Source organism: Hemitrygon akajei, chromosome 13 (assembly GCF_048418815.1).
Source record: "Hemitrygon akajei chromosome 13, sHemAka1.3, whole genome shotgun sequence".
In the NCBI taxonomy this organism is placed as follows: Eukaryota; Metazoa; Chordata; class Chondrichthyes; order Myliobatiformes; family Dasyatidae; genus Hemitrygon; species Hemitrygon akajei.
In genome coordinates, this window is record NC_133136.1 from 65595440 (window position 1) to 65618899 (window position 23460).

The following is a 23460-nucleotide window of genomic DNA, read 5'->3' on the forward strand; positions in this document are numbered from 1 at the left end:
TCACCCCAGGGCTGAACTGGCTCCGAGACACTGGTTCCGAGGCTGTGGCCTGCAGCCATCAGCACTCGTCCCACGGCTGAACTGGTTCTGAGACTGCAGCCTGCAGCCATCAACTCGCCCCAGGGCTGAACTGGCTCAGAGACTGCGGCCTGCAGCCATCAGCACTCGCCCAGGACTGAACTGGTTCCATGGCTCCGGCCTGCAGCCATCAGCACTCGCCCAGGACTGAACTGGTTCCATGGCTCCGGCCTGCAGCCATCAGGCTTCTGGACCAACTTGCAGCATTGAACTGATTGCATGGCTGTGGACTCCCTTTTGGGGGACTCTGCAGTTCATGTTTTGTACGTCATTTTACTTTTTAAAATGATTGTTTGCACAGTTTGTTCATTGTTTTGCACATTGGGTGGCAGTCTTTTTTTTGGTGGATTGTATTCTTTCTGTTTTGTGGCTGCCTGCAAGAAGACGAATCTCAAGGTAGTACTTGGTATACATATTTTGATAATAAATATACTTTGAAGATAATAAAATAAAGTGGTACAACACAGAGAAAGTGCAGTGCAGGGTAACAAATTTGTACAAGGTCACAACAAAGTAGATTGTGAGGTCAAGAGTCCATCTTATCAAAGTAGAGAGTTGTTCAATAATCTGTTAACAGTGGGATAGAAGCAACCTGCTTGATTGGGACCCTATTTGCTGTACTAACCGTTCTTCCCCCTCACTTCTGGTACGTTCATTATGTGCAGTGTCGTGTGACATAGGTGAACGTGGTCTAAGGCCATGATCAGCCTTAGCAAATATTTCTACAGAAGTGGTTGGCCATTGCCTTCTTCTGGGCAGTGATTCGACAGGATGGGTGACACCAAGATGGGAAACCCCAATCTCTAAAGAACAACAATTCTGAATGTGGCTTCCATGAGGTTCAATAGTGCACTAAGTGGCTACACACTACGATTACAAACACATTAACGGATTCACAGAAAACAATACCATCACCCTACTTTGATGCACGGCTCTCGGTGATGGTGCAAGGTAGAATACAAATAAAGCACAATCTTTGTTTAAAAAAAAAAGTTTGAGATCATTCTCAATAGTCTAGGCCTGCTTTTTTTTTAAAAAAAAAACCTTTAGAGTTTGCTATTTTACATTGTTACTGTGAAGAATAAACAAATGTTTAGAAATTGGAGACACAAAAAACAGCAGATGTTGAATTTGGAGTAAAGAAACTGCTGGAGGAACTCGGCAGGTTGGCCAGCAACTGTGGAGGGAAATGTACAGATGATATTTTTGACTGGGACCCTTCATCTGGACTGGAACTTGTTTTAGAACTTTAAGATATAGAACTCTATTTATTGAGAGTCCCATAAATTTGACCTCCATGCCATAAAATATTGAAGACCTTTTGTACAATATTTGACAAGATAAATAATCTGTATCATGCAGCTTCAACAAATGAAGCGTGCTTTTACATCGACACTGTACATTCTACACTCTCCTTAACGGAATTTCTGGTTCAAATTCAGCTATTTGCTATTTTTACAAGATATTGTGAATACCCAAAGCATTCCAGTAAACATATAGTTAATTCAATGTTGCAGTTCACAATATTATGCCCTCTGACACAACAGAGAGTAAATTACTCTGTGTGGGAAAACTTCTGTGTGGTTATTCAGTGAATCGGAAGTGATTTTTGAAAATCAAAAGGGAGTGCTTAAAGTATTTCTGGCTATTGTAATAAATGGGACAGTTAGGGAGCTGGTCCTAAGAAAGAGATATAAATGTATTTGTACATATTTTTTTAAATATTCCCTTTGATTCAATCTCTTAATATAATTGAGGGAACCCCCTCCAACCTCCCACGAAGCCCACTCTTAATGAGCTTTACACCAGTAAAATGCTGAGTAAAAAAAGCTTTGTGAAACTACAGCGTAAATCCCCTACCTAACGGAAGTTCCCCGAAAGCAGCCAGTGCTTTATAAAAAAGTAGTCGCTGCAAAAGTTCGTTACATTCCCATGCCAGCATGAGGAACTTGAAAGGAAAATGCCCGTATACAATATACACATTGGCAAGAACGGTGTGCCTGAGTGACCCATTTCTGCACTGTAAAACTCTACAACTGTCAAATGAGCAAAAACAAAATTTGTAACTCAGTTTACCTTGTGCTCTATTTTTTCTTCCAATTGCACAAGATTCTCATCCATTACAACTTGTTTTTGTGCTGCAGGTGTGAACTAAATTTATTTCCATTCAATCCAGTGTTCAGCAGGGACAAAGACAAATCAAAAAGTATTTCTGCACACCCAAACAAAGATTTTAGTCTAATTTTCCTCTCCACAGGGCCTGCATTAATGTATCTTCTTTACGGCTTACCCCGAGCTTTTGAAGTAACGCACAGGGATGCTTTTGACACAGACTGCAGAGATTATAAATATCTTTTTTCTGCAGACATAGGAAAAACAGGAGTCACTTTCAAGCACCTATATACCAAATTGTCAGAATCAAAGTTGAGTTTATTGTCTTATGCACAAGTACGTGTATGCACAGGTGCACTGAGAAACTGACTTGTAGCAGCATTACAGGCACACAGCATCAGATACACAATGGTCACAAGAAATGGATGTTAAAATGCTGGGATGAAAAGAGACAGAAACAATTGATCAAAATTTTGAGCAGGAGTGTAAACATCAAAATAGTTAAAACTCAGATTTGGTAATTCTAAAACTTTCTTTAAACTGTGTGGAAATTCTTTGAACTTTTCCCTACACTGAATAGTGTAACGTTAACCATCAGGCTACCAGTAGTGGGAAAGATGAATGCAAAGTCACACTGAACTTCACTTTTAAACTACTTGATACTGTTGCATCTCAAATCTCAACCTGCTCTGAACTAGGCACAATTTACGGCACATTACCAGTACAAAAGGAAAAGGACTAAACAACATCAGCAATGGCTCTGATTTATGAACGAATGAATAAAAAAAACCCAACAAATGCAAAACAAGAAATTCAAAAATCATGGCAACCCGTTTAATATGACCATTTCCTGGAAACACGTAGCTTAGCTCACTCATTGTGTAATACAACTACTGAGGTATCAGAATTATGTGAAAAGGCACATGGACAAGTAAAGCATAGTAAATTATACTGGTGCTTGAATATATCACAATCACAAATTTGGAATACTGTCCAACATCTACATAGTCCCTTCCTTTTATGGACTGGATTGAGATGATGATAGTAATAGTGCATCATTTTTATAATCACTGGATATCTCTTCCATCATAATGTTACATAGCCCATTTTAGATCAATTCAGTTGAGAAACAGACCATGCAGATCAGGGCTGGCGCAATTTAATATATAAATTTTTTAAAAGCAATTCTCTCGGAATTGCATGATTGCAAGACGATTAGCTTTTTACTTAGCTTCTTTTCAGTTCCTAAAAGGTTTTAAAAATGCTCAGTAGAGAAAAATGACCTATTTTAATGATACCAAACTCCAGCACGAGTGTAAAAGAGCATGCAAGTCAGATCCAACCCATCTAGATCTATTTAACCTAGCACAAACCAGTTTTGTTTAAAAGGATTGGCCCAGAAAGTGTTCACATCCAAACATGTAGGCAAGTCGAGAATAAGGGCAGTGAGTTGAACTAATGAAGTGTTGGTTTCCAATTCTTAAAATATATCAGCAGATGGATACCATGTTAATTCACTGGACGGTCTTAGCACTGATCAAACTTCCAGTTTTATTGGGTGATATAATGTTTTGTATTTAAACACAAAGTATTGTGAAACTACCCAAATATATTGCTGTATATGACGGGCTAGATGAAATGAAATGGGAAATCAATCATAAATATTTTGGCCGTGGTACATTATTTTCCACAAAACTTTGAAAAAAAAATTATTCCTATTTATCAATCATTTTCTACTCACAGGAAGCTGCTATATTAGAACTTGTAAAACACAGATAAGCCATGTTACATAATCTCCCACCGTGGGAGTTGTAAGGCTTTTCAAAAGACACCACTTGATTTGACTTGCAGTATTCCTTCTCAGCTTTCGTAATTTTGTCCTTACATATCATTTCTTTTTGTAAGGTGTACTTTTTTTTTAAACCAAGATAATACTAATCTTGGTTAGAAATGAAGTGAGGTGAATTAAGAAAACTAAAAATTCCAATTAATGGCAAGAGGAACGTTAGTGTAGTTTTCTTACAACATACCCACAAACTTTGAAATGAACTGACCACCTCCGATGTAACCCTCCTACTACAAGTGTCAGAATTACACTGAAAGCACATGGCTCACTTTTGGTTATCAATACAAACAAGGTATTATGAAGAACCCTTCAAGTATTGTGTCCTGGTTAAGAAGTGTCCAATACATAAAAACAAAACAGGTACAAGCATTAGATATAAATAAACCCACACAATTTTCAGAGAAATGAGTTTTCTATTGATCTGCCTTTGACAGCAGGTAATAATCCAGTGATCAGTACTATGCCTATATAGTTAAACAAGATGTTACTGCTGTGCCTTTGAATAGATCCCATATTGATAGTTTGCTCTGTGGTGCGATGGAACCAGAGAATCCTACTAATCAAAATGTCTTCTCTTGCTTTATACCTATCAGTTAAAGTGCATCAGATTTTATAATCCTTTTCTTGTGCTTCAGAGAGAGTTGTTTTCAACATGGTCTGTGCTGGGAACCTGCTTCTGAAATTCTTCCACCGTCGCCAGGAGTGCAGCTCTCTCCAACTCAAGTCTATGAATAGCTTGCTTTAACTTTCCTTCATTAGAGAGCAAAGTATTAACTGTAGCTTCCAGGCTTTCAATCTTAGTATGAGCAACCTTTACAAAGAAACAAAAGAGAGATGTGTTTATGAAGTGCTTTTTTACAATCTCAGTGAGTTTCAATGCAGATCAGATCCAAAGGAATATTTTTGAAATATAGACACAACTACAATATTGCGAAGGATTACAACTTAATTGATGCATTGCAAGATCTCACAAAAGAAAATGAGATAAGTGACAAGATGACCCACTGAGTGGTAACCATTGCTTAGTTATCTAATAATTGAGAATGGTGCACTTTTAACAGAAGTTAAGAGCCAACGTACCTTGATTTAAAAATAACATAAAAGTCAACTCGTCAGCTCACTGAACTATTTCCTAATTAATCTTCTTCATCAGCTTATACCTTTTCTACATGGCCCATCTAAAACAGGAAACTGATATTCCCTCTGGTCCTGACACAGGGTCTCAACCCAAACCTTTGACCATCCCTCTGCCCCGACAGAAGCTGCCTGACCTGCTGACTACCTCTAGCAGTTGTTTGTTTCTGCTACAGTCTCGTGGCTGTACTGCAGGCTTGAAAGATAACCTCAATAGATTGCCACTCGTCATTAACAATGTTAGAGCTGTATTTTATAATTAATCTGATCAAAATTCACTTTTCATACCTCAAGCTCCTCCAGCAGATCACTGTTCTGCTTGCGCAAGCTATTGTTGCTCTTTTCCAATTTTTCTAATCGCTCGTTTTCAGTCATTGTGGGAGAAGAATCCATCAGCTCATCCTGAAGAACATGGTACTCAACTTCATAGGCCTGCAGTTGCTTGGATAAATCCATCTCGAAAACCTGCAAACATCAACAGTGTTTACTTTTAACACAACCTACAAGATTCCTTCACAATGACCTTTAATTAATCTGCCTACTTAGCTGCACATCTAGTACACATCTTATTTCTTAGTCAATTATTGCATCCGTTGATATAAATACCACTTGTATGAAGAGTTCTGGATATTTTAAAAAGCTGGATGTTGGCAATCTGAAATAAACAACTGAAAATGTAATGGAAATACTCCAAGGACAAGCTTTCCCTGTGGAAACAATTAATAGGCCAGGCCTAAGACCCTTCATCAGAGCTGAGAAAGAGAGGAGGAGGAGGAGGAGGAGGAAACAGGGTTAACGTTTCAGGTTGACAGCCTTTCTCCTGAATTCTCGTAATGGTGAATGCTCTGATGAAAGATCTTTGAACCTGTAGTATGCAAAAAAGTTGATAGATATAATGGAAACACACAGATAATGATGGAGGAACTTGGGAGGCCAGGCAGCATCTCTGGAAAAGAGTGTGGTCGAGACCCTTCGTCAGGACTGGTGAAACAATAATGAGGAGTCAATGTTAGAAGGTGGGGGAAGGAGGAGGAAGAAACAAAGGCTGATGGGTGAAACTAGCCTGGTGGGGGGGGGGGGGGGGGTGAAGTAAAGAGCTGGGAAGTCGACTGGTGAAAGAGATACTGGGCTGGGGAAGAGGGAATCTGATAGGAGAGGACAGAAGGCCATGGGAGAAAGGAAAGGGGAGGAGCACCAGAGGGAGGTGATGGGCAAGTAAGGAGATAAGGTGAGAGAGGGAAAAGGTGATGGGGAATTGTGGGGAGAGGTCATTACCGGAAACTCGAGAAATCGAAGTTCATGCCATCAGGTTGGAGGCTACCTAGACGGAATACAAGGTATTGTACCTCCAGCCTGAGTGTGGCCTCATCACAACTGTAGAGGAGGCCATGGACTAACATGTCGGAATGGGAAGTGGAATTAAAATGTGTGTCCACTCGGAGATCCTGCTTTTTCTGGCAGAGAGAGCGTAGCTGCTCAGAAAAGTGGTCTCCCAATCTATGTCGGGTCTCACCGATATACAGGAGGCCACACTGGGAGCACTGAATACAGTAGATGACCACAACAAACTCACAGGTGAACTGTCACCTCACCTGGAAGGACTGTTTGGGGCCCTGAATGGTAGTGAGGGAGAATGTGTAGGGGCAGGTATAGCACTTGTTCCACTTACAAGGATAAGTACCAGGAGGGAGATCAGTGATTTCTGAACTTCTGGCAATCCACCCCCTGCTTTCACCATTCCTGATACCCTTTTCCCTCTCCCACCTTATCTCCTTACCTGCCTATCACCTCCCTCAGGTGCTCTTCCCACTTTTTCTTTTCCATGGCCTTTTGTCCTCTCCTATCAGATTCCCCCTTCTCCAGCCCTGTATCTTTTTCACCAATCAACTTCCCAGCTCTTTAACTTCGCCCTTCCCCTCCTCCAGGTTTCACCTCCCACCTTGTCTTTCTTCCCCCCCCCCCCCTCCAACTTCTAACTCCGACTCATTGTTTTTCCAGTCCTGATGAAGGGCCTCAGCCTGAAACGTCGACTGTACTCTTTTATTCTACAGATGCTGCCAGGCCTGCTGAGTTCTGCCACCATTTTGTGTGTGTTGCTTGGACTTCCAGCATCTGCAGATTTTCTCCTGTTTGTGATTGATATAATCAATGAAAATAATACAATGTTAGAGATTTGAATTCAGACAACACTGGGCTACAGTGGATAGAAACTTATGCTAAATTTAATGAATGAAGGACAGAAAGGTTTACAAATAATTGTGAAAATAGTGTTGGGGTTAATAACACCTTCAGATACGTGAGGAATCAAGAAGTTGTAGTTAGAAAACACTGCTGTATACTGACAGATCATAAAAGTTCTGCTCTTGCACACAGACATCAAGTAAACCCACTTCAGACATTAAATCACCACATTTCAAAATTTAAATATGATTAAAAAAAACTACTGCCCATCAACCTCTGGCGTAAGTGTGGAGGCTCAATCTCAGATTTATACAGAAACTAGAGTTGCTATCTCACAGTGTGAGAGATCCAGATTTAATCCTGATCTCCGTTCTGCTGCTATCTGGGAGGAGCTTGGTACATTTTCCCTGTGACTGCATGGAGTTCTTCCACGTTTTCCCAAAGGTGTGCACAGAATGGTTGGTTAATTGGAACTGTGAATTTCCCCTAGTATGTAGGTAGAATCCAGTGGGCAGTTAATGAGAATGTGGGGAGTATTTTTAAAAATGGGATTGTGATGGATTAGTGCAAATAGTCGGTTGACAGCTGGCATGGGTTCAATGAGCTGCGAGCCGTATTTCTGTGTTGTATCTGTCTCTGACTCCAGGACACTTCCTTCCCATCACCGACTCCTTGTCTCTCTTTTTATCCATTTTTTCCTTCACGCCATTTCCCTTCCTGTACATGATGTGACACTAAAGTCGCCATTTCTAATTTACAATAGTTTGCTGAGATCATGTAACATTAATTTCAGAATAGCTCAGTGTGGTTGAGAAAGCAAAGGCACAACTGTTCATTTAACTCCCCGACGTCCTGCAGAAAACACAGTATTGTCTACACATCATGTTTTCACAAGCTTTCGGTGCAAAATGGCTGACAATGAAAGGGCAACAAAGGTTAATCTAATTAACAGCTGTAACTGGCTAGTTGTAGGAATTTTTGGGCCATTATTTTTCCAACATTGATTTCCCTCATGAGATTAAAAAGTATTCACAACGTATACTTGAAGACATGCATTTATTTAAGATGTGCCATCACCAAATAGCCCAACCTTCCCACTCACCTGGTTTCACCCATCACTTGTCAGTGTCTACTCCTTCCCCTCCTCCCACCTTTGTAGTCTGGCTTCTGCCCCCTTCCTGGTCAGAAACATCAATTGTTTATTCTTCTCCATAGACACTGCCTGACCTGGTGAGATCCACCAGCATTTTTTGTGGCATTTCACAAAAACCTAGTGATCAGTAAAACCATACATGGTTTTCTCATTTCATACAGCCAATATCCAATTTTTAAAACACTGACTTGAAATAGTATATAAACTGATAGAGAAAGCACTGTGATGGAGGGAATAAAATGCAAATAAAACAAAGGTTCTAAATTATGTGCAAGTTTAAGAAGTTTATCAAGAAAGATAACAAAAGGAAATTGAGCTTTAAGTTTCCTTCCCCCCCACCACCCAATCTTCAATCTGCAGAGTATTAACCATAAACAATTGGTCATTTCTGCCATTTTGCATATTTGTTGCATTTTATTAGGTTAAACTCTCTATGATAAAGGCATGGGCAGATTCTAAATAAATGCGGGACATCCTTTCTGTTCACAGAAATAGTTAATTGGCTTCTTTCTGTGATATAATCATCTGCACTACTTTTCCTTTTTTAAGTCTCCAGCAGTATAATCTAAAGACAGATTGGGGAGATTTACCTCATAATTCCCTGCACCCTCTTTTCTTTGCCAATAACAATTTGAAGTCAAAGTGGGTACATCCAACAGACATGACAGTGCATGTAATCATTCTGGATTTATTAAAAAGAATGATTTCCTTCTTCTGAAAACTTGAGAATAATTCTAAACCCAACACCAAAGTGTGATGGGAATATGACCAGAGACATCCTGTGAATAAATTAAAACTGAATAGCTGTATTATTCAGGAAAGCTAATAAGAACATTAGAAACAGAAGCAGACATCCTCATCCTGAATCTGCTGTTCAATGAAATTGCACCTCATTTTCTTACACTAACACCACATCCAATGACTCCTTAAATAACTAAAATGCTATTGATTTTTGTTTTGAATATAGTCAGCAACACAAACTTCATGGCTTTGGTGGACAGAATTTCTAAGATTCATCACCTAGTGTGTGAGGAAATGTTTTCTCATCTCAATCTGAATGATTATTCTTTTATTTTGGGATTATGAACCTTAAATCAAAAAATTTCAGCCAAGGCAGCCCCTGCAATTGCTATACCACACCGCAGAGTAATTCTGTATCATTCAATGATATGTCCTCACCCTTCTAAACTCAAGAATATTGGCCCATTCTATGTACAGCGCAATCCCCTTCACTAATTGCAATAGGGAGAATTGAAATGAATTTACCATACTCTATTGCAACAGTCTGGAAGCTTTCGTTGAAATCCCTTTATCACAGTATATCGTTCCTCAGGTGGGGAGTCCAGACTGACACGTAATGTTCTAGATGTGGTCTCATCAAGGCCCCATGTAATTATGGTAAGACATTAATGACCCAGTACACAAGACATTTTGTAAAAAAGACTAACATGCCATTTGCTTTCCTAATTGCTTGGCCTACCTTGACTTAAGGACATATTGATCTTTCTGAACACTCCCAACCTTCAACCTTTCACTATTTAATCTTCCAGACATCTGCAGGCAACTGACATTCTTCATTATTTTATATTAATGAATTATACCACTGGGCGCTACGGTGGTGCAGCAGTTACCACAACACTATCACAGCTCAGGGTGTCCAGAGATCAGGGTTCAATCCTGGCATCTTATGTAAGGAGTCTTTGTATGTCTGTTCTGTGGAATGTGTGGGCTTTCTCAGGGTGTCCCGGTTTCCTCCCACACATACCAAGTAGGTTGACTGGTCATTGTAAATTGCATCACACGATTAGGTGAGGGTTAAATCAGGACTGTTGGGGGCTACTGGCTAGCATAGCTCGAAGGGAAGGAAAGGCCTATTCTGTGCTAACCTCTAAATAAAATACCACAGCATCCCTCCAGGAAAAGTAAATAAGGGTGCAGCGTAAGATACCCCATACAATAAATAAATTTATAGCATAATACCTGATTTATTGTTTTTTCCATCTGCACTAGTCCAAGATTAGGGAGTGTGCATTTTATAAAGTCAATTATTGATTCCAGGCTCTCATGCTGAAGAATTAGTGGCTTGTGGTTTCCCAACAAGCTAAGAGCTACTTTAAAGATTACCTCTGATCCTTGAAGGAAAATCATATCTGGAAAAGAAATTCAAAATGTATTTTCAACACAGCAGTAAAAACATTGGTTTTGGGGACATGTTCTTTTTTAAGTGAATTTGACTTGAGGTTTCTTTCACTAGCAATAGTGAAAGTAATGAATCATAAAAGGTTTACTGATTTACTAATCTATGTAATTATGGTGAACAAGAGTACTGAAATTGCTGGACTGTATATTGCTCAAGACCATGAACAGCATCAATCTACCCTGGGAAAATATACTTAGTTTCTATCCATTATCTTTCTATTCTTAATATCTCAGAATTCAGTACAAAGAGCATGCATGGTATTACGATATTTTAAATTAACAAATATACTTACCAAATACTCTAGCCACAAATCCCAAAGGAAACTGAGAGGCAAATACAGTGAGAAACCAGGGGGCAGCGTAAAGACTGGGGCTGATTTCATTCTCCTCAAAGTGGCAGTAAAGATCACGATGATAGTCATGGAGCAGCCGTGACAGCTGGTACATCTGTATCTGTCGGTCCAGAAGGAGAACTTTTAATCGAATGATTACACTCAATTAAATGGAGGTCAAGCAACTTTTAGAACTAGTGTTCATTGGTATGGCAAACGCAGGGCTCTGAAATGCAACAAACTTCCACCGATTTCCAGTCATAGCTCCAACAGCACTGACAGATCTTCTAAGGAAATTCTAAACAGTATTTTCTTAGCCTTACTCTGAGCTCTCACAGGAGATTTGGCAGAGGGCAACTAGACTTGCAGAAGTTCAAGACTTGTGCTGCCAAAATTCCGTACGTACAGATCCTCCCCAGGTCACATACACCCAACACAGACTCTCCGTACATATGACTGAGTGTTTGGGAGACTGGTGGGACTGGCTGCTGTGGAATGGGAATGGGGCATTTCCACATGCCTCCTCTATGCAATCTCTCCTGCCTTCACCTCCCCCAACTAAGCCACAGCAAATGGTGGCTGGGCCGAGCTGGGGGCTCCAAGCAGACTCACTAAAGCTGGGAGCCACCTTGACTATGCTAGCTTCCTCTCCCGTCACGGCTGTTTCCATGATCTCTCCCACACACTGTTTCGACCACTTAGTCCAGTGAACAGTTTGGGTTACGGTTTTCAGGAGTGGAATTCTGTCATAACCTGTGTGAACAGGAGTAGACATTATGACCCCCTTAAACCTCACTTGCTGCTCAATTAGATGATGGCTGGATTTCCATCACCTCTCTTAGTACCCAAGAATTACCTATCTTGAATTTACTTATCAATTGAACATTTGCTGTTCTCTCTGATAAAAAATTTCAAAACAATTCACAATCTGAATAAGGATATCTTTTCCAGTCTCAGTACTAGAAGGGCTAACCTATTATTCTGAGTCAATGAACACATGCATTGCATTCACCAATCAACTACTCAGAACTCATCCCTTACTGTGTGCAGACATCAGAAGAACTGGCCTCAAATTTAACTCGGGATAAATAATCATCGTCATTTCTCCACCTGATGCATCCTGTTAGACAGCAATAGCAAATTTTTGAGCAGACTGCACTTGAACTCATTGAAAACAGCAATTTCAAAAATACCGCTGTAACTGTATTTGAGTGATGTCATTCTCTATCCTTACACCACTTCACTACTCCCTGTTCCACTGACAGCGCAGAAACAATGCCCAAAGTCACAAAATGATGCTCTTTGACAACTTTGGTACAATATCTTTTCTCATCTTCTATGACCTTTCTGAATTGATAAAATATGAAGTACATTACAAAATAAGACTTCTACTCAACTTATTCAAATTAATAAGCAGCTGTACAGCCATCTATAACAGAGTACACACAACCATCCCCCAATGACTATGATATTAATTCAGATCAAACTCAAAAATTAGTACAAAGTAACATCTTCACCTGTAAGATAATCATGTCGGGACGATACTGCCTTCTCAAGCCCATGTCGTACATAAGAAACTTCAGCATCTGAAAAGCATCTTCTTCACTCATGTGCAGCAGCAAGATTCCTGCCACAAAACTCAGCCCCTGGCAATAGCCCACCTCGGGATCCAGAAGAGAATAGGCTTTCAAAAGATTGTATAGCGAGAGTTGCCCAGCACCCAGCTGAGTTGTGAAATAGGGATGCGTTGGAAATGTGCGCCCTGGAAAACAAGAGCACTCAGTACATCAAAGCAAGAACCCCAAGCTCCATTTCAGCACTACATTCAGCATCTATGAATATCCAGCATAATTAAATACTGTATACCGTACAGGGATAATGCAAAAAGACAAAGGATCATGGAAAACATACTCACTGGTTGACATTTATCTCTGCCTGGCACGAAGGCACCAATGCACAAGATCGAAGGAGGCTGCAGAGGATTATACACTCAGCCAGCTCTCCCAGGGTCATAACCCTCCCCATCACTGAGGACATCCTCCAAAACTGGTGCCAAAAGAAAGCGGCATTCATCACTAAAGACCCTCACCATCTGGACATGCCCTTTTCTCATCATTACCATAAGGGAGGAGGTACAAAAGACTGAAGACCCCACACGCCAACATTTTTGGAGTAGTTTCTTCCCCTCCGCCATCAGATTTCTGAATGGTCCATGAACACAACCTCATTATTTTGCTCCCTTTTTTCACTGTTATTTTATTGTAACTTATAGTAATTTTATGTCTTGCATTGTACTGCTGCCGCAATTAGCAACAAATCTCAAGGCGCGTCAGTGAAATCAGATAATCAAGATCAGGTTTTTTTTTATATTAAGTGCAATCGTGAACAATAGTCAGATCAGAAATGCTGATCAAGTCAACTAGTTCCCAAAGAGAACTCTGATAGACCAATCAGATGGTTCACTGCAGCTCAGCGATAGAACATTAAAAAATCGTATGTTAATTAAGAAACATTAAAAAATAGTAGCTGGAGTCATGATGAAGTCTGCTGGACAGACATTTATGTTCTTCTGCCATCAGGTAAACGTTACTGGAGCATCAAAACTAAAACCACAAGGCTACTAAACAGCTTCCTCCCACAGGCAGTCAGACCGCTAAATAGCTGCTCTACCTGACTCTGCTTTGGACACTTTTAACTTGCACTGGACACTTATAACTTGTTTTTAACTGACATGTGGTTGTTGTGTTTTACTATTTATTGTTACGTTTATTATTTAGTGTTGCGTTTGTTATGTTATGATTGCACTGCTCCTGGGAAACGCTGTCTCATTCTGCCCTGCAGAGCTAATGTACGGTTAGAATGACAATAAAGTTTTTGAATCTCTTTGAATACACATGCTGTCCTCCATAATTCAGAGAGATTGAAGGATAAGGTTACAGGGTGACAAAACGAGACAGGAGCACTTGGAACTAAAAACTAACCCCTACCAGGAGAAAACAGCCCCTGATCTTTCCGCACTGTTCTCCAGCTGAGTCCAGCTGGAACATAACTCACAAGTGCTCTTGAAAGTCAGGTATTAACCCTACCTACCAACAAACAAGCATTGCCATCCTGGTCCCATTCACGATAGCTTATGAAGAAGTATGTGACTTCCCTCCCAGAGACGATAGGTGCTTGTGCACTTGACTCTTGAAGGCTTGGTCTTCATCATCACAGATGTTTCCAACCACAGCACCTGGAAGGCTGTTCCAAATTCTGATAGCACAGTGAAGGAAGCTTCTATCCAGTGTGTAGGTTCTCGCATCAGGCACAGAAACAGTCTGAGCAGGCATTGATAAACTTGATTGTGTGGTGCACCGTCTCTCATAAGCTGAAGGCAGCATGGCGCGAAGGTCTGCAGGGCTGTGGCGGGTGTGCATTTTGTACAGCACAGTAGCTGCAGCAACCTGTCGTCTGTGGTGTAAGCTATCGATGGCTAGTTTCTCACGAGCTGTGGCTTCTTCTACACCTGTAATCCTGAGAGCCTTTCTTTGAATGGAATCAAGCTGACTGAGGACACTCTGTGAGGCATTCATCCATGCTAAGCAGGCATACTCCATGATACTTCGTACCTGGGCTTTGTAAACCCTGGCTCTGCCCTCTTTGTCTAGTTTGGATGCTACTTTCCGCAGAACTCCAAGCCTTTGTCCAGCCTTGTTTGAAATAGTGGAAAGGTGTTTATCCCACACCAACTTGCTGTCAATATTAACACCAAGGCTCCTTCTTTAAATCCAGCTTGCAGTTCCCAAAATACAGGCCGGGGGTAGACGGATTCCTCTTCCTAGACATCACCGTCGCCTTGCACTGAGTAGGCTCAAAGGTTACGCTCCAGTCGTCTGCCCAGGCTTTCATCCTGTCAAGATCCCTACTCAGGCCTGCTGTCACTGTATTACTCTCTCCTGCTCTAATTGGTGCAAATAGTGTGGAGTCATCAGCGTACAGGTATAGCTCATTACTGAATGCATCAACCAAGTCGTCAATAAAGATGGAAGAATTGTATTGAACCCTGTGGTACAGATGCATTGATGGTTGAAGAATCAGAAGCCTGACCAGAGGTAACAACTTTGATGGTTTATTATACTTATTTCCCAAGTTCTCAAGTACTTCAGGTATTTTCTGAAAACCATCTACAAATGTTTTCAAATATACTTGTTAAATACAGTGCTACTCTCACCCTCCACCACACTCCCCACACTGTCCTGCAGCTACAGCAGTTCAGATAACAGAAATTCACCCTGATAGAATTCTCAGATCACGACCAAAATATCTGAGAAACAGAATTTCAGTGTAAAATAAAACTAAAACACAATGTGCATGGAGAACTGAACTTGACCGCAGGCTCCTGGTTCACAGATGGCCACTTAAGCGATTTGATTTGGAAACTGACAAGGCATTGTCTTCCATCAACACTTGCAAAATAATTAATCAAACAACACCTATTTACAATTAATTTCAAAAAATCTCTCTTTTACCTTCTGACACATAAGGGACTAAACAGCTCTATAATTTTTAAGCAGCTGCTTTGATGGATACAAGAAAAATGGATTAGTTACTAATTTGGCTGGTTCATTGATATGAAATACTATCGGTAAGATATAAAAACTGAACCACGGGAAATGAGATAGAACTCATCATTTGGTAGAAAAAAAGATTCATTTCTCTTCACAACGAAAACTGATACATTATTATTTCAGAATGGCTTCTCAAACAATTAGGCTTAAATTTTACCTAATTAAATGGGTTGTCCTACCATTAACAAATCCATACAGCGATGCTAAGAAAATTCGTAAAAATAAAATATTCAAAAGAGATTTGAACTTCACAGAATTAAGCAGAGGGTGCCTAGAATTTTAATTGTTACGTATTTTGCTAATGGGGCAGTGAGTCATTACATTTGGGCTATGGTGTTTATACACTAACGTGGGGTACTGAGAGCACATTAGCTAGAACTATTTCCAGAATCTTATTATTAGTATTTCAAAGGACATCTCATAACATTTTACCATGGATGTGAAGAGAGTGGTAGTAGTTACGAGATGTATACCTGATCAAATATTTAGCACAACTTGTGTAGGTCACTATGTAGTTAAAGGCAGTAAGTCAGGAGAATTGGTGAATGATGCAAATATTATCAAAGTGGTAGTGGCTGTTTGATTCATTGGTACTTCAACAGATGTGCAATTGATGGGCATGTCAAAGAGAATAGTTTAAAGTGAAATAACTAGGAGATATCCTGAGAGGCAGCATAGATTCAATGGGCAGAATAGCCTCTAGCTATGTGTCTTTCTGGGGATTGGTTTGTCAGACTTTACTTCCATTTTCTGCCATCTAAACTTCAGCCTATCGAAGTCTGCGGGTGTGAAGCTTGGTTTGTGTGCTGCTGATTGTTCAGTCCCAACCCTCGATCACTGGAGCTCACTGAGTCATGACGGCAAATTGCACAAATGAGCAGTGGTGGGAAATACGGTTGGGTGATGGGTTTACTGACCATGACCATCCATACAAGGTCAAAAACACTATGAACTGAGCCACTTCACTGGGGCTTAACTCTTCACTCCGTGGGTGCCTGGAGAGGTACGTGGCCCGGAGGCAGAGAGCTTCCTTCCTTCAAAAGGCTTCCAGAGCTGAAAAAATCTAGATGACTGCTGACATGTGTTATGTCTTGTCTTCCACTAATTGTGCAAACTTCCACACTACCAGTTTTCACTGCAAAACTCTTTCCCTTTAGAGATCCAGATTGGTCCTTATTCATCATTAACTTGATCAAGTTGAATCCGCTTGATAGGGAGAATAGATTTTTCAAAATTAATCCTTTGGGATATTTTACAGTGTTTAATACTTTACATAAACATGAGACATTTCTCCTTTCACCATTATAGGAAAAGAAATATCAGGATTCCAGAGAGGCTGAGCTAATGAAGAAACTTAAAATGAGTCATTGATAAAGTCTTTGGATAGAAAATAAATGATGAGAAACATTCCTTTTGGTGCCAAGGTTTAGGGGTTGGCACATAACACCATTGAAAACAATACAAAACCCTACAGAAGTTGAAAACCTGAAATAAAAAGAGAGCATGTCCAAAATACTCATCTGCATCTGTGGAGGAGAAACAGAGCTTACATTTTATCATCAGCAATCCTTCCCCCAATTCACTGATGCTTGACCTGTTGAATAATTTCACCATTTTCTGTTTTCATACCACTACATTACTGCATTTACAAATTTCCCGAGTTTGATTTTGAGTTAGCTCATCCAAAGTATGCTGATCACAGAGAGCACCTTTACAACGAAGATAATGGGTTGTCATTCTTCTAAAATATCTCTACTAACTGTAATATTTTTGACCACATGTCCACACAGATCTCTGCTTCACTCCTCCTCCACGACGGATCTTTGCATTCTGGGGCTCCATGCCTTGCTATCAAAATGAAGTCACTACATCGTCCCAAACACTCTCATCTCACCGGCTGAGTAAATTGCATAGCTTCTCTTCAAGCAACGGGCATGTAGATCAATACATTTTCAGATATTAAAAGGGTCAGTCCGGGAAAATGTCTCCAAAGTAAAGAATCGGGCAAAACTTTATTGAGCAAGCACAGGGGGCGAATTGTCCAGTTCGTCGGTTTCTTATAATTCTCTAAGCCCACTTGTCATCTACAGGACATAAGTACTGGAATATCCACCGCAACACTCAAACTCAAAATTAACTTAGATAAATGTGCAGGCTTGTGCTGAAGCCATCAACTGAGACAGCGTCCACTATGCAGAACTTGCAGTTCATGTGATGCTTTCCCGCAGTATACAAAACCTCATTTATTTCTTTACTGCAGACAAGACAGGTATTCAACTGTCACAAGCTACTTACAAATCCAAACCAAACACTGTGCTTACATCATCATTGGGTCATAATCCCAGAATCCACAGCTACAAACAGGACAGAAAACCTCCACAAAGTACCTCAGGGAGAAAGCCCACCATCTCCTTAAGGTAACCAGCAATGGCTCCAAACTCGCTGATAAATGTAAAATGCTGTACTGCGTAAAACAAAATGCAGAGATCCTAGACTTATCCAGCGCAGACAAAATGATGGTGCATGATCTCCATTTATGCTGTAAATTTTAAAGACTCTCCTTTGCCTTGAGGAAACGACACCATCACCGTAAGTTGGGCCAGTTCCCACATTTCTGCAGATGACTGGGCCATACCAGTTTTTAATGGGGAGAACAGTTATTAAACTGACCAACTGCATGTTAAATATCATCTTGCCACAAGAAGCGACAATTTTATACTGATGAAACAAAGGTCATGTCTTTGGTCATCGACATCACTGTACCTGGTTGAGCTAAATCTGTAAAAGCAGGGTCATGAACATCTATTTCTCTAATTTCCAGTAATTTCTCCCCCCCCCCCTCCCCTTTATTTTTCCATTCCCCTGTCTGGGTCCTCTCTTACCCCTTCTCTTCTCTTCACCTGCCTATCACTTCTCTCAGATATCTCTTCTCCTTCCCTTTCTTCCATGATCCACTCTCCTCTCCTATCTTCTTCAGCCCTTTACCTATCATTCCCCAAGCTTCCACTTCATTCCCCTCTCCACCCATCTACCTTCTCCCTTAGCTGGTCTCACCCATCACCTTCCAGTTTGTACTCCTCCTCCTTCCACGAGCAACCATTACCCAGGATTGAACTCTGATGCCCTGAGCTGCAACAGCATCGTGCAAACCACCATGCTATCAAGGCGTTATCAGAGGATTTAAATTGAGAGCTACACGGATTTTCTCAAGTTTGAAGCACAGACATGGAAATTTAAAGACACAAGCTCCATATAAAAATATACAGTAGTTAACAAAATCCCACTGAAGATTTCAATAAAAATATTTTTAAAAGACACCTGGTTCTAAAGAAACCAGGCTGCAAAATGAATGCTGCTTTTTGTTCGGTGGAATATTAGCAGAGTCCAACTTGTATTTTAAACACAAATAGATCTCAGGTCAACTCAGGACTTCCAGCTAAAGTTCTATGAACCAGTGCTTGTTTCAGAAAATTCAGGCAATTTTGGATTCAAGATGATCACAGTCACAACATCTTCTTTCATTGAGATCAAGTGCAAGCTGACCTTTATAAAGATTCACCAACATCCACTTAGGGCAAGAAACAGGAGTGGAAAAATATACAATATTAATGAGCATTGCTAGATGCCAGAAGAAAATTTTAAAAATGGCAAAGAACTTCTGCTGATGCAAATATAAATTGTTCCATTCTCACAAAATGTTATCATCTACTACACATATGCATCAATTCGACTACTTTTCAGCCAAATTTGAATCCACTCATTTAAAATGTAGAACAACCAACTTTAAAATGATAATAGCATCAAACTATCAACATTATCCTGGAATAGGGTCAAAATGACATAATATTTTTTCTAAAGATCTCTACAGAATTCAAGTAGCGTGTTATCAAATTTTACACGCATGAAAATTAGTTGGCTAGAGAATGACAGAAATAGAAAGGCTTATATGTTAAAACAACACAAGTCCAGTAACTGTAAAATTGAAAGTGTTAACAAAAACTGGGCTGTGACAGGGTGGGAGCGCATATAAAATAGTATATTTATTCTGGTGCGAACTCCACCTTAACCACAAAATATGAAGTGAAAAGAGGGTCATAAAGAATTTTTTATCAAGGGTCTCTTTTGGAGTAGCAACCTACAACAAGAGGAACCGTAACTTTAAAGTTCAGCATCTGTCTCAGCTCACAAGTGGAATACAATAGTACAAGATCTCCCTGTTTATTTACATATTAGTTTACAGCATTGGAACATGCAAGAACATTTAGCAGGGATCTGGAATAAAAATATCAATGAATAAAATGCACAAATCAAACCTGAACTATTGTCAATTAAATATATGTGTTCGACTAGTGTAGTCAGCAACCTACCTGCTGTTGAGGTATGTTACCTGCAATGGTATTGACAGCGGTGACCGTACTACAGAAAATGAATCCTGTCTACACACCAGGTACAACCATACATCCATCACTGTCACATGCCACCTCTGCTGTGTTAAGTGGAACACAAAAGCACACAAAGCAAATATGGGAGGCATTAGAAATTATGTCCTGCCATAACCTCACGTCAAGTACACAGTTCCATTTTTCATCAAGCCAGATGGCCAATTTGGCTCAATGAGGAGAGCAGATTAGCACATGCAGAATTCTTTGTTACTCATAGAGGTGCAAACTCCACCTTAACCTTGCTTATAAGTTGAGAGATGAGATTTGTATATAATATTCAAGATGTAGACTCATCAGGATATTATATAATTACAGCACAACCCTTTTTTAAAAACCTTTATACTAAAACCCACTTGCAATAAAGGCCAAGTTAGCAGATTGTTTGCAGAATCTGTATGCTAACATCCAGTGATTCAAGATAACCAGGTATCACTGAACACCAACACCTTTCAATCTTCCTGAACTTAGAAAGATATTCCACCCATATTTTACTCTACAGGCCTCACACTTCTTTCACATACATTTGATAGATCCCTGTGCATTCATAGCCTAACTATATTCTCCACAAGTCTGTGCATTTTTCTCACACCGCCACCTAGCTTTGTATCAGCGACAAAGCTGGTTATTTAACATTTAGTTTCCCCAGTAAACCCAATCTAAATAATTGATATAAATAGTGAACAGCTAAGGACCCAGCATCAAACCCTGCAATAGCATACCTGCAATGGCCTCCTAACCAATTGTCCTTACTCTCTGTTGTGCCATCGAGGCCTAAGGTAGAAGGAGTTGAGTTATGGAGCTCTCGTTACATGCACATGCAGTTCAACTCTTTTGAGTGATTATGCAGAAAGTTTGAAGTTAATAACTCAACAGGAGTGACTGATAAATTCGTGTCATAAGATGAGTTTGCGCACCCACTCTGTTGCCCCTCCAGCAGCATGGTCTGCACGAAATCCAGTTCCTTCAGTTTCTCCACCAGCGAGCAACTTGACGAAGGGTAGACCTGCAGTTCTTTAAGTTCAAAATGTTCAGCAGGGTGTTGCTATCATTTAAAAAATAGGCAATGACACCATTGTTTGGCCCCGCAGAAACTACTGTCTCCAAGCGTGCCACTATCTTACCGGAAGTCAATATTATTAGCTCAAACTTTAATTAATAAGCTCTTTTGTGGCACCTTATTAAAGTACTGAAATTTCAAAAGCTTGTTCCTATGACAAGTAAGACTAAGTGAGGTAGGGTAAAAGTGGGAATAGAAATCATTGGTGGAACTATGCTGGCAACGTTCAGATGGTAACAATGAAAGCACACAAGCTGATTTTCATGCACTCTGGAAGAAGAGTAGCTAGAGAGGTCAGGAGTCTTGCTACTGTGTTGTTGAGAGGCATGGAGAAAATGAACTAGAAACAAAAAATCTACAGATGCTCAAAATTGAAAACAAAACAGAAAATACTGGAAAGGAAAAGAGTTAATACTCCAGGTCAAAGACTGGTACTGCATTTTTGATCTTTACTACAGGAAGTATTGTTCATTGAAAGGATGAACATAGAGAATGAATTGGTGCTTATTATGCACACAGTGGCTCCAAAGCTCTCAAAGGCAGAATTTCAAATTGTAATTTAAAAAATAAGTAGTTGCTTGAAATTCCATTCCCAGGGTCAAGTAGAAACCTCAGAGAAATGTAATAAAAGGCTAAAGTTGCCCAATTGACTTTTGGGGGCAGGGGTGGCAGACGGGGGTTGGAATTCTGCTAAACCTCGCCAAACCTGCTGTGGCATTGAGGAAGCCTACAACTAAAAATTTGTACTTGGATCTTTTTGGATATATGGCTTCTGAGCTGGGAGGTGAAAGCAATAGAGTTCTCAATTATCCACAACTATAAGAACAGGACTGCTAAGCTTAAACTAAATCTCTTTATTTTGTCAAAATTTGACCTGAATATCAATATAATTAGTCATATGACATGCAAATCTTTGCACAACCAGTTGTTATGGGCATAAAACCACAGGCTCAAGTTTAAAAACAGCCTTGGTTCAGGGCTACACCCTCGATTGCCTAACAACTATAATGATAAACAAAAAGACGTTAGAAACGATGCATAACACTGCAATACAAAAATAAACAGCACAGCTTGCTTCCACTGAAAGACTTAAATTATTTAGTCAGTAATTTTAACAAGTGCCACACCTTTCCCTCCAATCAAATCTACGATCCCATGATTGCTTGGGTAGTTCTTACACTCCTCAAAACATCTAGTCTCCCAACCATATTTTTTATCAATGGCTCATTTTAAACTTAGCACGTTTTTGTCAAATACAATCTTGGGCTTTTGTCTACAACAGGGTTCTCAAACCTTTTTATGCCATGGACCATTACCATTCCCTAAGCATGCACCGGAACTCCATTTTAACTCTTTATACCAATAAAAATAGTCTGTCACCTGCTGCAAATGATTAACTGATTAAATGAAATGGCAGCTTCACTCCACTCCCATCAGTTTCCTTACTACTGACTCGAACTGCAAGTTGACCTTAATGGAATCCAGCACTAGGATACCCAAGTCCCTTTGTACCTCTGATTTCTGAACTTGATCCCCATTTAGAAATTAGTTTACAACTTCATTCTTTCTACCAAAATGCATGACAATACATTCCCCTACGCTGTTTTCCATCTGCCACTTCTTTGCCCATTCTCTTTCTCTCTGTTCTAAATCAGAATCACGTCTGCATTTGTTGTGAAATAGTTGTCTTTGCGGCAGCATTACAATGCAATAGATAATAATAGGGAAAAACCTGTGAATTACAGCAAGTATATACATTAAATAGTTAAATAAGTAATGCGAGAATAGAAATAAAAAGTAGTGAGGTCATGTTCATGAGTTCAATGTCCATTTAGAAATCTGATGGCAGAGGAAAGAAGCTGTCCCTGAATTGTTAAGTGTGTGCCTTCAGGCTTCTGTACCTCCTTCCTGATGGTGGCAATGAGAAGAGTGCATGTCCTAGGTGATGGGGTCCTTAATGATGGATGCTACCTTTTTGAGGCGTAGCTTCTTGAAGGTATCCTGGATACTATGGAGGCCAATGGCCATGATGCAGCTGACCAAGTTGACAACTCTGTGCAGCTTATTTCAGTCCTGTGCGGTAGCCCACCCCTGCCCATACCAGACAGTGATGCAGTCAGTCAGAATGCTCTCCACAATACATCTGTAGAAATCTGAGAGTGTTTTGGTGACGTACAAAATCTCCTCAAAGTCCTAATGAAATATAGCCGCAGACATGCCTTCTTTGTAGGTGCATCAATATTTTGGGTCCAGGTTAGGTTCTCAAAGATATTGACACCCAGGAACCTGAAATTGCTCACTCTTTCCACTCCTGAT

The 23460-nt window shown here is 40.1% G+C and overlaps 1 protein-coding gene across 7 annotated transcripts in view; it reads right to left on the bottom strand.

Moving 5' to 3' along the window:
• Window positions 1-2487: 2487 nt before the first annotated feature.
• LOC140737958 (TBC1 domain family member 1-like) overlaps window positions 2488-23460 on the bottom strand; it is a 245980-nt gene continuing 225007 nt past the window's right edge. For all 7 annotated transcript variants that reach the window (XM_073064847.1, XM_073064845.1, XM_073064848.1 and 4 more), the window contains 5 exons: window positions 12553-12797; window positions 10997-11156; window positions 10485-10654; window positions 5459-5635; window positions 2488-4847 (listed from right to left, as the gene is read on the bottom strand). In XM_073064847.1, the coding sequence (XP_072920948.1) occupies window positions 4668-4847; window positions 5459-5635; window positions 10485-10654; window positions 10997-11156; window positions 12553-12797 (932 nt within the window). In that variant the 3' untranslated portion in view covers window positions 2488-4667. The remainder of the gene's footprint in view (window positions 4848-5458; window positions 5636-10484; window positions 10655-10996; window positions 11157-12552; window positions 12798-23460) is intronic.